This window comes from Ammospiza nelsoni, chromosome 4 (assembly GCF_027579445.1).
Source record: "Ammospiza nelsoni isolate bAmmNel1 chromosome 4, bAmmNel1.pri, whole genome shotgun sequence".
Classification (NCBI taxonomy): Eukaryota; Metazoa; Chordata; class Aves; order Passeriformes; family Passerellidae; genus Ammospiza; species Ammospiza nelsoni.
Window position 1 is genome coordinate 19,172,174 of NC_080636.1, and position 18,473 is coordinate 19,190,646.

An 18,473-nucleotide genomic window follows, 5' to 3' on the forward strand; every position below is an offset into this window, starting at 1 on the left:
CACCGCAGCGGTCTCTTGCGGCACTCGGAGCCTCAGAGCCACAGGCGGGGGCCAGGGGACGCGGTACGTACCTGCGGCCGGCGCCGTCTCCGCCTCGGGAACTGACGAGAGCAGCCTGCGACGCGCTCCGCCTCCTGGCGCGGCGGCGGCAGCGGGCGGCGGATGGGGCCGGTGGGGACGGCGGCCGTGCGGGACCCCGGCGGCGCCGCGCTGCCCCGCGGCTTCTGGGCGGCCGTGCGCGTGTGGCTGGAGAAGCCGCAGGTGGCCAACAGGAGACTGAGCGGCGCCGCTGTCCAGGCGGAGGGGACGGTGCCGCTCGGCGAGGGCGGGGAGATATCGCCCTCCATCGTCACTGCGGGGGCAAGCGGGGGCGACGGCGGGCAGGAGGGGCGAACGGCGGGGGCCGCGGAGCTGGGCCGGCTCTGGAGGGAGGTGCGGGGCCAGCTGGCGCTGCCGCCGCCCCTCGTGGCCTGGGGCGGGCCCGGCGAGCTCCGCGCCGTGCTGAGGACGCTGCTGCCCCGGGGCCGCCCCGCCGCGCCCCCGGCCCGGGAGCTGGCGGTGCACGGTGAGCGGGGCGGCGCTGGGGGCTGTGAGGGGCTGGGGCTGTCGCGCACCTGTCCCCTCAGAGATTGTCTCGCACATGAGAGAAACGCCCACTTTTCCCCCTGTTTGTGGGAACGACGGTGGACTTTTGTCCCTGTCGTGTACCTAGGGTTTATTTTTTACCTTTCGTTGTTGCGCCAGGAAGCATTAAAATTTCAGCATTGACATGCAAATTAGAGAGGCCAGGGAGCTGTGGCACTCAGGAGCTGCTGCCCACGCTCATAGTGCAGGCCTAATGACAGCTTTGCCAGGGGTGACTGGAGTGTTGGGAAATGCGGAATTTCTGAACAGAGCAGGCTGCTGTGACAGCTGCCTGGCCAAGTAGGAGTGTCTGTATCGACTTTCTTCATGTTTAGTATTGCTTAATGTGAAGGATGCGTACTTTATGATTGGCTTTTCACAAATATTAAAATGAATGTTATATGTGTTATGTTAGAAAATTATGCTGTATTAATTTTTTAGTAATGTGTTAAATAGAGTTATAATGTTAAAATAGAAATTATATTATGTAAGATGATACTTTTCTTTGAAGAAAGGACTCGCAGCGAAATAGCAGCCACAAGACACCTGAATCTTTCAGAGAAAGAGAATTTATTGCTCTTTTATCAGAAGAAATTAACTTCTTCCTGCTTTTCTCAAACATGAAGATGCCGTTAAGATTAAGAGGAAAAAGTTGATGCTGACCAGACAAAATCCTTTGTTTGAATAGAATTTATGCATCATGTATGATGTGTATAAATATGTAACAAATTATTGTTTTTAAGGGTTAATCCTCTGTTAACGGGGGTCCTTTTTTGGGCTTAGATTGCCCAGAAAAAGGTACCCAGATGTCCGTAACCGTTTGTTTCTGTTGTCTCATATTGTCCTAATCCAGATTATCCAAATTATTATTACTCTAATTATACTGCTATTTTTATAACCATTTTATTACTATTAAACTTTTAAAAATTTAAAAACAAGTCATTAGTGTTTTTCACATTCAGAAAGAATCTCGATTTGTTGGTTTTTGTTGGGTTTTTTTTTAATGTTTTTGTATGTGTGAGGGTTTTTTGTTTGTTTTTGTTTTGCTTTGTGGTGATTTTTCTCTGTATGATGGTAAAATGCCCCAATAAATCCTGCTAATATAAACAAACTTGCATAGGGTAGAACTTGACACCATTTTTAGATAAATTTTGGAAAGCTGTTGTATGGATTAAATTCTAGTAGTAGTGTTTTGGAAAGAATCAGAAGTCCAGAAAGAAAAAGAAGTCCAGCTCAACTTACAAGTCAAAAAGACTGATAGTCATTTATGGGGCACACTTGGGATGTTCTTGAGGCCTTTGATTCTTACCTGATGCCTTCAAAAAATAGGTGCCTTTAAAAAAAATATTATATGTTGCAGTTTTGATTTATTTTTTCTTTTGATGCTAAGGGAAGATGCTCCTGAGCTGCACCTATAGAGCATAGAGAAAGCCTAAGAGATTTAAATTATTTTTTTTTATATTTTTAATGTTTTAAAATTATTTTTAATTAAAATATTTTAGAAGTGGTATTGCTGAGGATGAGATGAGATAGCAAGACTTAACATTTACTCTATTGCTAATTAATTCTTTCTTGTCTAACTCAGAAAATTTTGGAGTCTATTGAAAATTGATTATGTAGCCAGTGTAGCATTTTTACTTGCAAGAAGATTTGTTTTGATGTAATTAAAAAGACGTTTTCAAAACTGAGAACTTAGGAAGTTAGTCTGAAAAAGTCACCCTGGGTAAATAATAGCTAAAAAGATTTTTTTTAATTTTTAGAGGAAGTAATACTGCATATACACCTGCTTCCCAGGACTCTGGACTTGCTGTGGGATATTAATATACTAGAAAAATCTTATTGTTTAGTTTTTACTTTATTAAAATAGGTGTGATGAAAATGAATACTCCTGGTCAGCCCTTGATATTTTGGGAGCATCATGCCATAGAATGCTAAATTTGGAGAATTCAAATCATCCAGTAGTTTCAGAAGTCAGGAACACCAAGAAACAGATCTATTCCTGGCATTGTGCTCCTTTCTCTGTTGTTTTAGATCTTGCCTCAGTGGTTTGCAGGCAGAAGTTCATTTTGGTGCTGCACCATGGAATAATAAACCCTTATTTGCATATCTTTTCAGATGTTTACAATGGAACTGTGACCTTTCTGCCTTTGGAGGAAAACAGTGAAGGAAAATACCTCGTTAAAAAGTCCAATATCTATCAAATTCAACTTAAACACATAAAAGATGAGGAATGGTAAGTGTGGGGTGAGGAGAGGAAGCAAACAAGAAGTTATTGCAAGAGTCACACAATGGTTTAGTATTGCTATGTAGGCAATTTAGATTTTATAATTTTCTGCTTGATTAGTAAATTACAGTAGTGGTGTGATGTGAGTGCACAGTGTTCTCTAAAAAGAAACATGTACAATACCCAGAATAATGTAAAACAAACTTGTTTCACCTTTGAATGTAAAGATTGACTGTACCTTTGTGTGATTTAGAAAAAATATGCCTCTTGTGATCACAAGGATGTAACAGTGCCTGCAGCAGTGGCTGTGAGAAAGGGTCTGTGGGTGTCAGTAAGGGGAGGGTCAAACCACAGTTGCTGTAAATGCCTGAGCTTTAGTCATTGAAATGTGGACCAGTCACTTTGGTCCTGAGCATCCAGGGATGCTCTAATAAAATCTGAATAATGTTAGAGATGATGAAAATAATGAGTTGTGACAATGGGTATATTTTTCTCTTAATTTTGCCTGTTATTTTTCAGGAATTTGAAAAGTTGACTTTCATTGTGTAGTGTTTGGCTGTCTTGTGAGGTCAGGTTGCTCATCATCTGTGAGTCCTCATTTATTGTGTTAAATGCAGGCTGGACTCTTATGTACTATCTTTGAATTGGGAGCTAACAAAATTCAGAGGAAACTGTTCCATTATTCAGTAATTTCATTGGTTTGTTATTTCTCTACATATTTACTTATTCTCCAGTCTAGTTTTATATCCCTGATCTGCTGATTTTCTCAACTTCATCCTTGTTTTCTCTGTCCTTGAGATAGCTGAAATAATGAAATGCTGTATTTATACTAAGTTGTTTGTTTGTTTTTAAGGTCTGTATCTGTTGTAGCTCCATTTCCAGAAGATTGGTTTTCAGATGGAATTGTGTACCCCAAACTAGCATGGCTTGGAAATGAACTTTTGTCCAAACTGGCTAAATGGTCTGTGGAGCAAAAACCTAGTGAGTTTAAAAGTACACTCTCACTCATTTCAGTAGCAAAATACAGCAAGGTTTATCAGGACCTCAAAGAAAAGTACAAAGAGATGGTAAAGGTAAGTTTAAGCAGTAAATGCAGTAATGTTGTCCTTATTTTTTTTTTCTTTGTGTAATGAAGCTGCTTATTTCAATTTTTTTTTTTTTAATTAAAGAAGCAATTTAATTATAATGTATGTTTTTCGGTTTTGTCTTTTGGGGTTTTTTTTAGGCATATATAGAGAATACAACAGTTCAGTACTTGCACAAACTTAATTGGAAAAGCAGGATTTAAAGCCAAATTCACAATAAATATTTGGATATTTTGGATGTATCACTTGTGATAAAAAGGAAGAAGTAGGTCAGTGGAATAAATAGAAATCCACATTTTAAAAGGCATAAATAAAACACCTCCTTCCCCAAAACCTTTTGATACTATCTTAATATGTGTTTGAATTAGAGGAGCAGTGTTGTAATTTTTTTTTTCTTATCCTGGAGATCCTGAAGAGCAACAGAGTGCTGTATGAAGTAATGTCTGTATTCTTGCAAACTTGGCTCTAGCTGCAAAAAAATTGGTCAATGCTTTTGTAAAACATACAGTGAAAATGCTGAAATGTTTTACTGTTAATATTTCTGTACTAACAGGAAGAAACAAAGCAGAGGAGAATTAGAGTTTTGGGTAAGGCAACAATTCAGTCTTGAGTTCTGTAGTAGAATTGCTGCTGTTGAGCATTTTAGTTATTGTTTCAATTCTTTGTTTACAAAGTAACACTTAGGAATAATACTTCAACTTTCTATCTTCCTACTTCAGATTTTGATTCTTCATGTTCTGTTGTGCCAGGATAATTCCATGTCTTTTCCTTGTGAAAAGAAATTTACAAATGTTCATGTTCTCAGTGTTGCAGAGGTGTAGATAAGATTTTTTTTTTCTGTGAGAAAGTTAAGCAAAAGATACATGGTCTGTTACAGAACACATGCAGCTGTTTACTTGTGACCTGCACATGAGGAGCCAAAATATTCATAGAAACTTTATTGTTTGGTTGAATCAAACAGTCTTTATGTTCTCTGGGTATATTTTAATGAGGTTAAAGTCCAAAATCTGTTCAGAAAGTCCTGAAGTTCTGTCCAGAAGTCCAGAAACATACTGAAGTGAATAAATATCCAAATTGCTGTGTCTCAACATTTTTAAGGTTATTTCAGATGATGCAGAAAATAAATTTTTATCTATTTTTTTATTCTATTTTTTTTTTCCTGAAGGTGTGGCCTGAAGTGACAGATCCTGAGAAATTTGTCTATGAAGATGTTGCTATTGCCACTTACTTACTGGTAGGGAACTGCTTTACCTAATAATATGCTGTAAGGTTATATTTCATGATAATAGAACCTCTCTAAAGAAGATAATTTTAGAGGTAAACAAAAACTTCTTGGTAAATATGAAGATCTGCAGTCTTCTCTCACAGGAAATTTGTCATCTACATACACAAGATTTATTTCTTTCTTAGTGAAAAAGTCAAAAACACTATTGTAGAAGTGATAAATTGAATCAATTGGAGATTAGGATTGATTGTTTTATAAATTTTTCTATTACTTGTTCATTTGATATTATGAACAAATAAATACGTAGTGTTTTTTACTGCTATGCCTTTTCTCTATAAAATTTCAGCTCAAATCCCATCTTCAAGTGTAATAAGGTCAACTGCAGATGCTAGAAGTGCAGATAAATGCTTGGTGTAATTTTCTCAAGCATCTATCTGCTGGAGATTCTATGTAAATTCTGCCACCTGCAATTCTTAGAAACATCAGGTTTTTAAAAGGCAGGCACATATTTTTGTTTTCCATCCAGGGTATGGTAAGAACATGTCTATATTTGAACTATACTTGTAGCATCTTACCTAAATCAGTATTTCTGAGTAAGTTAGCTCATTTATAGTACTCATTGAGGACTATTTAATTTTGTTAATTAGGTGTTTAACATTCAACCTTAGATACTGGCTTGTGGAAAGAGCTATATAATAGACTCATCTTTACCATTTTTACCACCATTTTAATATTCAGTGTTGAAAATTAGGAGTTCAGTTGTAGCCACAAGAAAATTCTAGAGTGATAGCATTTTTATACATGTAATTGTTGGTTTACAGTGGTTGTGTTTTGGCTAATATAGCAGTAGTTTTCAGAGAGTTATTAAAGTCATTCAATATGCAGCTTATGTAAATGAAAACTTAAAGTATGGTATTAATTACCTAACCTGCTGCAAAATGTTCAGGTATTATTTGATGGTATATGAAAGTCATTGTTAAGAAGTACATTACACAGGTGATTTTCTAAGGAAAAGTAGGTCCAGTGTAAAGTTTTTATGGGTTAATGGCATCTGCATGTGACCTCATTTTATTTTCCAATCATATTGACATCACTCACTATGCAGGAGCATGGCCAAGGGCATGGCTGTTGTGTTGTGAAAACCTCTGCAGGAATTGGGGCATAGGTAGGATCTGTGAAGGAGGTAATTAGGGATTTCTGCATACTGCCTAGAGTGCCACAGTGCAATGATTGGTCAATCTAAAACCATAATCCATGAGATTAGCAGACTGTGTTTATCTTGAGCTTTTTTCCTTCTAGCAAAACTGACAATGTTACAAATACTTATTTTCATAGTTAAGTACTCTTCAAGATTTTTGGTAGTCATAGTGAAAAATCAGAGTGCAGAGTTACAAATGTGTGATCTCTAACTTCTCATTGAAGAAAAAAGAGTTGGAGAATGGTGAAGGTTAATCCATATTCTGCAGAAAAACAGCCACTTATTAATTATGGATTATATATCTGTGTAAAAGTACCTACTTATGTACAGATCAGGGACTAGAATTTCTTAAATGCTTTGGGGTCCCTTAGCTGGTGTAGAATTTGGGGCAGTTACCTTGCTAGGTAACACTGTTGCTTTGTTCAGTAAAAGGGATGTTACATGTACCAGTATATCACTAAGTGATTACAAAGAATATTTTGGGGTTTATTTTCAGCTCTGCCATCAATACTTTCTTTAATACAGTGGATATAAATGCATCTGTGGTGTTCTTGCAGAGACACTGATGAAGTTTACTTGATATTTCCCTTGCTTTCCACTGTTCTGCTCTTGCATCCATTGTTTCAGCAATTTATTTTACATTTATGTTCATTCTAGCCCAGAGTTGTAAAGCCCTGATTAATTTCAACTCCTGATTACTCAAAACAGAGTGGAGGATGTGCTTAGCATTTAGAAAATTATTGATATTATGCAAAATAATTCTTCTTTCACTCTATAAACAGTGGGTTTCTGTTTTGGTGGTTTTTTTTTTGTTTTGTTTTGGGGTTTTTTTAGGTTTTCCTTTTTTTTCTCTAAATTTATTTTACCTGTGAGTGCAGTGAACATTTTCTGTCAAATCTGCATTTCCAGGTTTCCTTTTTCATCTCAAATAACGTTCGATAAGGTTTCTTATAGGGAAACTTGAGAGCAGAAGCCTAATATGTTTTGTTTACTCTTCTTAGATTCTTTGGGAAGAAGAGAGAAAAGAAAAAGGATTGACCAAAAAGCAGTCATTTGTAGATCTTGGATGTGGAAATGGTTTGCTGGTTCATATTCTAAACAACGAAGGGGTAAATAGAATGATTTTAAAAATAATTATTAAAAACTAGTGTCAGTATTCTTGTTATGCTTTCCTTTTATTTGGCATGCAAATAGCCAAAATAAATTAATTCATGTTGCTAAAACTGGGTTTTGTCACTCTAGTTACTAACAGAAAATCCTACCAGAGGATTAGATTATTCATTTATTTATCTTAGTTAGTGTATTTAATTTAAATTGAGGGCTATTTTTTCTCAGGTAAGAAAGTAAAAGGAAAAAGAAAATGTAATGGAGTACTTTAGTTATGCAGAAAGGAATGTGAAATTTCAACATACCTCTCACAAGATGTGTTCATGAACTTATTTTTATCCAAACTGAATTCTACTTGTGATGTCACAAAATGTTTTTCTGTATCTTTGAAAGCAGTCCTGAGATTTCTTAATTAAAAATGCCTAACAGCATACTGTACTTTTTGGGTTAAAAATGTAGCAACAGCATAATTCAGTTTGTTGAGGCACGGTTTCTGAAATAGCAATGACAGAACAGTGAAACTAAACAAAACCCATTGAAGGTGGGTCTGTCTGTTTCAGAAAATTGCATTTTCCACTTTTGGGCAACATGGGGAAATTTATAGAGGAAATGAATATCTCTTATTAGGGAGACATCAGTGGGGGAGTAGGGAAATGTTCCAAGTTCTCCTAGGACAAAGTTTCTATTCTTGTGTGGCCAGAAAACTTTTGTGTAACATAAGCTGCTGTTTTCCATGTGGATTTTTCAATCAATCAGTCATTCCTTCAGCGCTGACAAACATTGACTGTCCAAAAATCATGTATGAGAGTTTTATGAGACTTTTTTTAGTAATTGATTTTTCTTAGTTCTGCATGAGATTCTTGGATTTCAAATACTACACATTCTTCATTTCTTGTTTTAGTTTCCAGTCTATTTCCTCTTCCCTTTAAATCAGATGGGGGAAAAAACTGTTTGGGTTTCAGTAGCTGAAAGGTGGTTCTCCACTAGGGACTGCTTAGAGTAGCATTTTTCTTTGAGCTCTGTGGATGCTGCAGTACTCAACTTGTGAAAGGCTTTGATGTTTTAAAAACAAACAAACCAAAAATCAACACCTCTGTTTTTACATTTGTAGAGATAGAGATTTTCAAGAACAGTCTCAGTAGGTGTGCCCAGGTAAAATATTGAACCAGATATATTCTTAAGGTTTCCTAGTTATTCCCTTCATATTTCAAAGGGAAGAAAGGGAATAAAAGTATTCAGATGAAATGGCAAAGCTGGCTTTTGTTATGTGTCTAAATTTTAACATGAATGAAATGTTTGAAGTTACTATGTACATTTACTAAACCTATTTGAAATTTCTGAAAAAAGTAGTACTTAAGAGTATTTTTGTTCAAATATTTCAGCATCCAGGAAGAGGAATTGATGTGAGGAGAAGAAAAATATGGGACATGTATGGACCAGGGACACATTTAGAGGTATTATGCAAATGTATGTCAGTCTTACTGATCTGTACATTTATTCATTTGTTCATTGTTTCAGGATGTATTGATGCAAGTGTAAGGAAGCATACTGGTTACACACAGTTGTCTAAAGGGACCCATGGGTTTGTTATGCTGCTAGCCATATCCCTTGGAGGTGGAGTAAGTTGTAAAGGGAGAAAAGTATGAGAAGAATATTGTATTGTACCCTTGCATCTTTGCAACTTGCTTGTTTCTCAGCCAAGAACCACTGGCATGATTTCGTACAGACATGCACACCATGAAACAAGCTTTCTGTTTACCAGATGATCAGTATTAAGCAGCTTTGTTTGCACCACTAGTTCATAAAAGATAATAAAACCACTCAAAATTTGGGATAATTGGTTGAAAGTGATTCTCACCTTCTAGTACTATGTTCTGATTTGGGGGAAAAATTGTTGTTGAACCTCAAAGGAGGCAACATAAATAATTGCAATAAAAGTCTTCAAAAATGAACAAAATGTGTCTGCAAAAGGGATTATATTTCAAGTTTCATGTTATCATTTTTATGAACAATTTGAATGCAGGAACATTCACTTTGATTCCAAGCATTATTAATATGATACTCATTAAAGTGTGGTGCCAATGAGCAGTTGCCCTTGAGAGGTGAGGTGTTCCTGGTTTTTGTTCTGCAGGTCTAAAATTTCTTGCTCTGTTCTGTCAAAATTGTCATCTACCAAGACAGTAAAATAATTTTCCATCTGTAGTTATTCTCTAGTAATGTTATTTAAAGTTCATTCAATATATTATGAGTTGTTCATTCAACAATGAGGATGCTAGCTCATTAAATTAGGAAAGAACCTCAGTTTTCACAGATGGGAGGTCACAGATTTCAGTGTTGTGTAGCCTTCTCTTTGCCACCCTGCTATTTTGGGTACAAGTTGCCAAAACTGCCATATTCCTTTACTGCAGTCTGCAAGCAGATCTTCCTGAAAAGCTTCAACAGGCAACCCAGACCATCAATCTGTGGTGCTCCATCATTCCTGTTGTACTCTACTAAGTAACATCTGATCATGATGAACAGCATTGTCTCTTTGTGTTACATGTTCCTATTTCTGCCTAGAAAGAAAGAAACTATAAAATATATGCTGAAGAAAGTGATGATTGATGCTGGAAGGAGATAGACCAGGAACAGGAAGGGTGAAAGGATTTTGCAAGGCTCATGTAGCCACAGGAGCCACAGAAGGAAAAAGCACCTGCCCACGGCCTGTTGTTACCCCTGAAGCTAATTTTGGTTTGATCTTTAATTACAGCAGAGTTGCAGGGTAGATGTTGCCACCTGTGTGGTTCAGTACAGTTCTAACAACCTAAATGGATGTAACAGGTGGCACTCTGTGCTTCCAAACTGCTGTCAGACACGGTGAATACAAATGTGATTAGGAGTGGCTGTCAGAATGGGCAGTGGGGCACTGATAATCCATACTATGCCTAAATTGAATGATCAAAACTGAAATATAAAGTATGAGCATTGTGTTTAATCAACCTTAAGAAAACACTTACCAAAGCCTTGGTAATTTAACATCCAGTAATCTGCCAAAAAAACTCGTTACATTCATTATCTAGAAATGTTTATACATATCTAAAAATGAGCTGTAGTATTTAAAGAGAACAATTTTAAGTGAACAATCACCATATTGGTCCTTAAGAGGGATTTAGAAAGTAACCAAGATAGTCTGAAATTACCTAATTAGTGGTTTTGTTTTATTTTATTCTTTACATGTGAAATTCACGTGTACATGTGAATTCTAAGCTCTTAAAACATATCTTTTCTATATAAAGAGAAAAGATATGTTTTTTTAGAGAGAACTTTATAAAGAGAACTTAAAGAGAACATATCTTTTCTATATTCTAGAACTTTGCCTAAAGGACTGTGGAAATTCAAATCTAAAACTTTTTTCAGATTTGCCCAATAATTATTTTAATGTTCATGCATATTTTTAGGAAAGAGTGGCTACTTTAATGGTGTCAACATCTTTCAGTACTTTCTCTTCTGAACTTAGTTCAAAGTGAGAAAATGTATTTGTGAGGCATAAACATTATAGCCAGTGTGGAGCATTTGAATTTAGCCTGCATGAAGAATTCATCCTCTTGGTTTCTTTTGTTTGTTATTGTTTTATTATATGTGAATGATAGCATGTGAAGAGTGGTGTTCTGTATACTAGGATTTGATTTGGGCAGCATCTGTGAAGGAGGAGAAAATAACAATGAAGCTGTGTTCTAATTAATTGCTGTGTGAGTCCTACAGGCTGCAAGACAGCAAATTAAGTGTCTCTCTGACAAACTGAATTCAGGCATACAAGTGATAGAAAGAGATTGGCAAGCAATCATAATTTAGTGTATGATATTTTGTTTATATATATTTAAGTGCCAGATATCTTAATCAGAGTTGCTATTCTACTGTTTTGCTGACCCATGTTTTGTGGGTGGTTTTTGCTTAATTGCTTCTCTGTAGCTATAAAAAATTGCTAACTGAGGAAAACATTGTTGGTGTCTGTGGTGCTCACTCACCTTGTATTTGTCAGCTGGTATTACTTGATATTATTGCTTAGTGCTTTAAATAAAATGCTTTAAAGAAACCTGTAAGAGGATTCACTTGCTGTGTTGTTCTGTTTTTTAGGAAGCTACAATCATTCCAGGTGACAGTCATCTCTTTCCAGACACTGACTGGCTCATAGGAAACCATTCAGATGAATTAACACCGTGGATACCTGTAATTGCAGCTAGGTATTTTTGCAGAGGGAGGGGAGTGGGATGGAAGGAATTAAAAAAACAAACAGGCAGAAAAAACCCAAACATTCCCCACCCATAATTACATATGTAGGCTTGATAAAAACTGTCAGCTTTGGTTCCACACCAGTTGTTCTTTTAAGACTGGCTGCTTTTGATGCAAGTTGATTATTTTTACAAAGCGTTTCTGTGGAGAAGTGCAGATGCAGTATTTACTTTCTCATAGAATTCAGTGCAGTATTTTGCTTTTGAAATTCAAAAACCAAACCTGTTCTTTATTCCTCCTATATGAAGCTGTTGATTGTCTTTTGTTGTGTTTTTTTTTCTTGTAAATACAAGCTAATGGTTCTGCCTTCCCTCATGCTGTTGTGCTCTTTACAACCAGCAAAAGTAATTTAGTTTTACTTCTGCAAACTAAGTTGGCAAAGTAGGTTGCTGCATCAAATACTTTGTGAAATGGTATTTGTGACTAAATTAATCTTTTGATTGAAAAAGGAAGTTATAAATATTACTTCATGAAGCTCTGTATTTAATAAAAATTCCATTGTTGCTTTCACTTGATAGGTTGTTTGTTAAATTTTTTGTGTTTTCTGAAGTAACTTACTCTTCAGCAGTTTGTTATCCTTCTTGTAGGTCTTCCTATTCCTGTTGTTACTTCGTGCTGCCATGCTGCTTCTTTGATTTCCATGGAAAATACAGCCGAAGACAATGCAAGAAAACTCAGTACAGAGAATATCTTGATTTTGTTGCCCAAGTGGGATTTGTATGTGGCTTTCATGTGGAAGAAGATTGCCTTAGAATTCCATCAACAAAAAGGGTAATTTTGGCCTCTGTCTTTTTTCTTAAATCTGCTCTATTTGAAGCGTATGGATGTTTGTTCATTGTTATTGTTGTAAGATAAGACTATAGTCAGCTTCATTACTTGATACAATATGCTCTGAAAAGAGATTAAAAATACTCATTGTTTGTTGGGAATTACACTCTTAATGTTATAGGTACAGTCCCTATAAAAAAGAAAAAACAACAGGAAAAAATGAAATGTTTCATGATTTTCTCTTATGTCACTCTATATGATGGAAAACTTAAAACCTAATTTTTTGCCTTAATTTTTCTAGCGGCCTGTCCTACTTTTTTGTACTTATTGCTTTTTTTCTTGTCCGGTGAAATTTAAATTGAAATGTTCTGAGTGGGAAGAGGTGTCCAGCTTTAAATAATCTGAGGGTCAGGAACAATATTTTTGCTGTGTGATTTTATAGCATGATGGATTATGATTTGTTTACTGGATTTCTTCTGGGACACCAATATTCAAAGACTGGAATTAAAAACCCCTCAGGTGTTACTGAGCATTGAGCTGGTATTGGATTTTATTTTAGTAGTGAGAAACTTGCATAAACATGTGGAGTTTGTGGGGCTGGGTGTAAGTACAGGACTCTGCTGGTGATTTACTTGTTTCTGCCAAAATAGGTCAGTTTTGTAGGGAAAAGCAGGACCTATCCAGCTGCAGAGCGTGCTCTGATTGACGAGCAGATAACACAGTTTATTAACAGTCGTCGGACCTGTGCTGTGGCCACGTGTGACAGAAGGCTTGGATTTAACCATGAGCATCACTCTGGTGGTCTGTGCAAAGAAGCAGGCTCAGAACCTCCTGAAGATGAGACTGAGACAGCTGGTACAATTTGGATGCCTGGATTTCAACCCAGAGGAAAAGTAGAACAAGTCAGAAATTGTGCTTCACTCCCTCGGGACTTTGTAGATGAAGTGGTTCTCAATGTGGCAAACTTGCTGTTAAATGCAGCCCCCCATAAATCATGTTCTGATAAACAGGGTGGAAATATGAATACTTGGAATCAAGGAGGTGAGGTTATCTTTCCTTTACACTATCTTTAGATGGCAGAACATGTCTTTTCCAGCAAGTTTACAAGTTTTTGAATAGATTTTTAGGAAACACTGGGAACAATACAGTAGCAATCAGAGGTGCTTTTTTCCCACTATGTTTTATTGCATGTAGAAGAATATTTTGAGATTGGTTTGAGTTTTTTTCCTGGTTTACACTTAAATACTATTATAGAATTGATTTTTATTAAACCAAACCCAGCTAAACCCACAACTCTACCCTATTTAGGGAGAATATTATGGTTTAGAATATTAACATAATAATTCGCTATACTTCTGTAAGAGTTTGTAAGAAGTCCTTCAAAGTGTCATTAGGTTACAACAAGATTTGGAATTTTTAGTTTAGTTTTAGGAACAAAAAGAATGTTAAGCTGCTGTTAATTGTATAAGCAGTCAGTTATCTGACTACTACCATCTTTCCATTTTCTTCCATCTGTTTTTATAATTTACTCACTGTAGTATGTCATATGTTACTGACTGGGTCTTGTAACTACATGCTTATAAACACTTCTTATTGCAATGAGGGTTACATGCTACTGTAAAAAAAGCAGAGCAAATAAAAAGTGTGTCTTACTGTGGAAATTCTGACCTGAGTCCTGTAAAATGAAAGCTGCTGTTTTACAATATGCATGTAAAATATATTCCATACATCATATTGTGAGAAAAAAGTTGCTGCAGTCCTGGTAGATAATTCTGACACTCTGCTCATAATCATTACCTTATATAGAAGTTGAATTGTATTAAGGTTTTATAGAGAAGTTTTTAATAATTCTACCACTTTTTATTGCAGAAAGCCTTTCCTTGAGAGAAGTGGCAGAACACTTGGATAAAGAGGTTTTAAAAAAGCTGAAAAGTGAATATGGAGGCCTGCAGACACTACTCAAGAACAATCATCAAGTATTTGAAGGTAAAGGAGTTTTGAGTTTTGGTTTTTCTTCTCCTTAATTATTTATTTTATCTCTTCTATATGCAGTTAAACTTAACTGAAAAATTACTGTGGTGGTGGTTTTTTTAACTGCTTTTTGTATCTTTGCAGAAAACTGCATATTCTTTGTGTCCATTGCTCCAAGATATTGTTAGTAAAGCTCTTATGAATTGAGATTGGTAAGGCATCTATCAGCAAAGTGTTCTGCACTGACTGTATCTGAAAAGACAAGCCTTTAGTTTAGGTGGCTGATTTGATGCTATTCTTTGACCTTTTATTCTTGTTTCTTCCTATGAAGTATTGATGGTTTTGAGGCTGTCAAATACAGAGCAATATTACTAAAGCATTTAGCTGAGGCTTAGTCTGACCACACCAAGCCCCAAAGTGTAAATGCTGACATGAAGCAAAATCAGCCTCCCTAAGAACCTGTAATTGTGAGGCTTGATGTGTTTATAAAGCTTGTGTTTGTGTAGTTTGTGGTAGCATGGCAGAAAGAACTCAGTAGCAAGTCTCCATGGCTGGCTGAGTTTGTTTATAGCAGTTTTTTGGGTTTGGCTTTTTTTTCCCCTGTTGTAATGTGTGGTGACAGTGTGTTTTTGTGTCATTTGTGCTTTGGGGCTTTTTTGTGAGTGTGAAGTTTTGCAAAACTAAAATGTAGCTTTGCAGTAATACGAGATGTTCAAGGTTTTATCAGTATTAAAGCTGCTTCAAATTTCAAAATGTGTTATGTCCTAACAATTCCGTGTCTCCTGTAAAATACTGATGAACTAATCCATGGAAAGTAATCCTGAGTATGCAACCTGTTTGTTGCCAGTGGTCAGCTTAAGCAAGTTTAGCATCCACTAAATATTTGTGTACACTTGGCTGATAGAATCCTCCTGAGTTACCATCCATTAAAAAGAGTTGGTCACATGGAGTTTTTTATATGTCTGAATTTGGTTTCCTATCATTAGGAATAGCTGAAATAGGTTTTGCAATGTGTTACATTGTAAATGGAATGAGCATCTTAAACTGGCTTGGAGGCTGTGTGCACATTACATATGAAGAAAAGACTGGGATTAAGTCAGACCATCTCAGTAATTTATGTCACAGGGCCTGGGGAGAGACCACTTGATTGCTCCCTTAGTTGCATGTCACCATAACAAGAAACTTCTGGTGGTCTCCAAGGACATTGCTCCTGCCCAGGAGGACAGAGAAGAACATAGCTACAGCTCTTTTGCCATCTTTACTGATTTTTTTTTTCTTTTAAAACATGGAAGTGGATGGATGTACACACACACCAAACAGAAAGTGGGTCTTAGAATAATTGATCAGTGGCAGTTTCTTTAGATCAGGTATCTTGTCCAATACAAGACTGATTTTCTAGGAAAAAATTATGTTTGATAATAAATACCTGTTAATTTTTCTTCTTCTTTTGTGAGGAAGCTCAGCTGAAATTGCTTCTTGATTGGCTTAGTATGAGTTCAGACCTGTCTGTGTATCACAAGGGAACCTGGAGACATTAATTCATCAAGGGCAGACTGTGTGATATTCAACTTCCACTGGACTTGTCACTTTTTGAATAGCAATGATCAGAATGCAGAATGGTATTGGTTAACTATCCCAAGCTACAAGTGTCTGAGAGAGAAGGTGTGATTGAAGCAGTATATGAAAGTAGAACATGGCAACTTAAAAGTGGCAGATTCTTCCCTCTTCATTTTTACTGTTGTTTGTCATCTGTCGTTTTCTTCCTCTCTGGCTAACTTCCTTTCATCTGTTTTGTTTACTCATTTAAGGAGTTGACAGAGATTCACAAGTGTGTATGTGTGCAGTTCATGGTCCTAACACAGCAAATGAATTTAAAAAACCCAAAGTGCTGAATCCTTATTAACCAGTGATAACTGAGTGCTGGTTCACGTGAAGGATTAGACTTGTCATCTCCTTGGTGCAGTGTGTTTTTGGGTCAGTGAACTGTGAAAGTAGCAGAAGACACTTGCTGGTAATCACATTTTAGATGTGGAATCATAAAGTTAAAAACATGGGAAGAATTACAGTTCTTGAAGTTAAAACTTCTTTTGTTAGAACTTGCAATCTAAGTTCAGATGATTTTACTCTCAATGATCCCAAATGCTATATTTAAAATGAGCTAAAAATTGTCTACAAAGATGATGCAAAGGTGCCTCAAACTATTCAGCATCGCAATGAAACATCTCTCAGGGAAATCAATCAAGTCTTCTTTTTACTGTGTCTGCATTGTCTTTGTAGTGATTTGTTGTTACTTTTCTGTTTCTGTGCAAATGGCTCATCTGGTTTTGCCTGAGTGATCCATTTGTAGAATGTTTTTTATTCACAGAATGTCACTACAATTTTTTCCAGTATAATTACTATGGATGTCTATTAACAGCTGGATTTTTGTTTGTTTTTAAATCTTAGTTCTGAATGGGAGAGTTCATATTCGTGACTGGAGGAAAGAGAAACCACCAAGTAAAACTAAACCTGAAGTGAAGCGGCGCCTTTCAGCTGAAGCATTTAAAACACGCCTCTGTTGGTTTTTCATTCATCATCCTGATGGTTGTTCTTTACCTTCTGAAGCTTGCCCATATGCCCATGGGACTGAGGAGCTAAGGCAGTCTCAGATGATTAAGAAAAAAAAACATATACAGTAATAAAATGTTGCAACTTGTGTTTAGATTTATGTACATAAGAGAATTTATGATTGACTTTGGGACTGCCTAGTGTGTGAACATCTGTACAATATATAGCGATTTTCCTCATTTCTGTGCATCTTATTTTGCAGTTGGTTTACAAGTTCTCCTGTATTTCTAATTCTTTATTTTTTTATTAACAGCTAATAGGTATAGTAAAGTACATATATATTTTTGGATATACAGCTTGTCTAGCTTGCATTTATATAAGTAGAAAAGTTTAAAAACTTAATTTCCTGGGAAACTCCTCGTGATCCTTAATCAGATCAAAAGTACATGATGCAGCATTTTCAAGCCCTGAAAATTAGCCTGTTTTGTTCCACATTTTCAAAGAGTCTTAGAGAAACTTCTCTGTCCAGAGTGCCACTCTGGCAGCCACACCTGCAGCACCTGAGCTGGGGCTGAAGCCCCTTCACAGCAGGCAGCTCCAGTGAGCCCAGGGTTATCCTGCTTGTCTCCCTACATCCCCCACGCTCACACAGTCAGACAAGGTTCCTTCACTCCCTGGCCCCAGGATTCCCATGGCACAGGTCTCAATCCTTAAAATAATTTAAACTTTGTGCAACAACAAAACAGCTCAAGCTGCTGCCTCTGATGAGGGACTTTGTACAAAGGAACCCCTGGGTTTTTATACCCTCACAGGCTCAGCACACAAAGTCTGGGGATCCTCAGCTCGTGCCTCATCTCTGAGTGTCCAATGCTGCCACAGGTCCCCAGGCCCTTTCCTATGTGGAGGGTGGCATTTCTCAGCCTCTTGCCTGGGGCTCCCACCACTCAGAGCTCAGCCTGCAGTTCACACTGCAGCTGCTCACCTTGCTACCTGCACTGAATGTGTTCCTCAACAGGAGGATTTATGGTTTGTTATAATTCATAGTGGCTCTTGGGAGTCTGGGAATCAGAAATGAGAGAGATTTCACTCTTTCATGGCTTGATAGCTTCCTTTCCAAATTACTATGCAGTAATAATATAGAATACCCTTCATAGTCCTTTCCTTGCATTTTATTTTGATTCAAAGTAATTGGTTTGCAAGAAGAATTTTCTGGGAAATTACTGTGGAAGTCTTCAGATGTAGATGTAGGTTATTAAGGGTTTGTAGGCCACACTGTCATAGATGCATAGAAAGAGTTGTGTTGTAAGCAACCTTAAAGATCATCTACTCCCCTGCCATGGGCAGGAACATCTTTCACAGATTTCTCAAAGCCTCATCCAACCTGGCCTTTACTTATTTTCAAAGTAAGAAGTAAAAGTAGAAAATCTGTTTAATAATATTAGGATGATGAGGTTT

General features: G+C 37.0%; 2 protein-coding genes across 2 annotated transcripts in view; one reads left to right on the forward strand and one right to left on the reverse strand.

Moving 5' to 3' along the window:
- The window catches only part of ACOX3 (acyl-CoA oxidase 3, pristanoyl), a 31,912-nt gene extending 31,671 nt beyond the window's left edge, over positions 1-241 (reverse strand). The window contains exon 1 of the mRNA XM_059470986.1: positions 72-241. The gene's annotated coding sequence lies outside the window, so the exon portion shown is untranslated. The remainder of the gene's footprint in view (positions 1-71) is intronic.
- On the forward strand, positions 149-17,343 carry TRMT44 (tRNA methyltransferase 44 homolog). The gene is made up of 11 exons (XM_059470989.1): positions 149-565; positions 2,740-2,857; positions 3,702-3,921; positions 5,099-5,167; positions 7,358-7,465; positions 8,846-8,917; positions 11,577-11,683; positions 12,320-12,503; positions 13,151-13,541; positions 14,370-14,486; positions 16,917-17,343. Exons 1-11 carry the CDS (start codon positions 163-165, stop codon positions 17,147-17,149), a joined length of 2,022 nt encoding a protein of 673 aa, XP_059326972.1. The 5' UTR covers positions 149-162; the 3' UTR covers positions 17,150-17,343.
- The last annotated feature ends 1,130 nt before the right edge of the window (positions 17,344-18,473 follow it).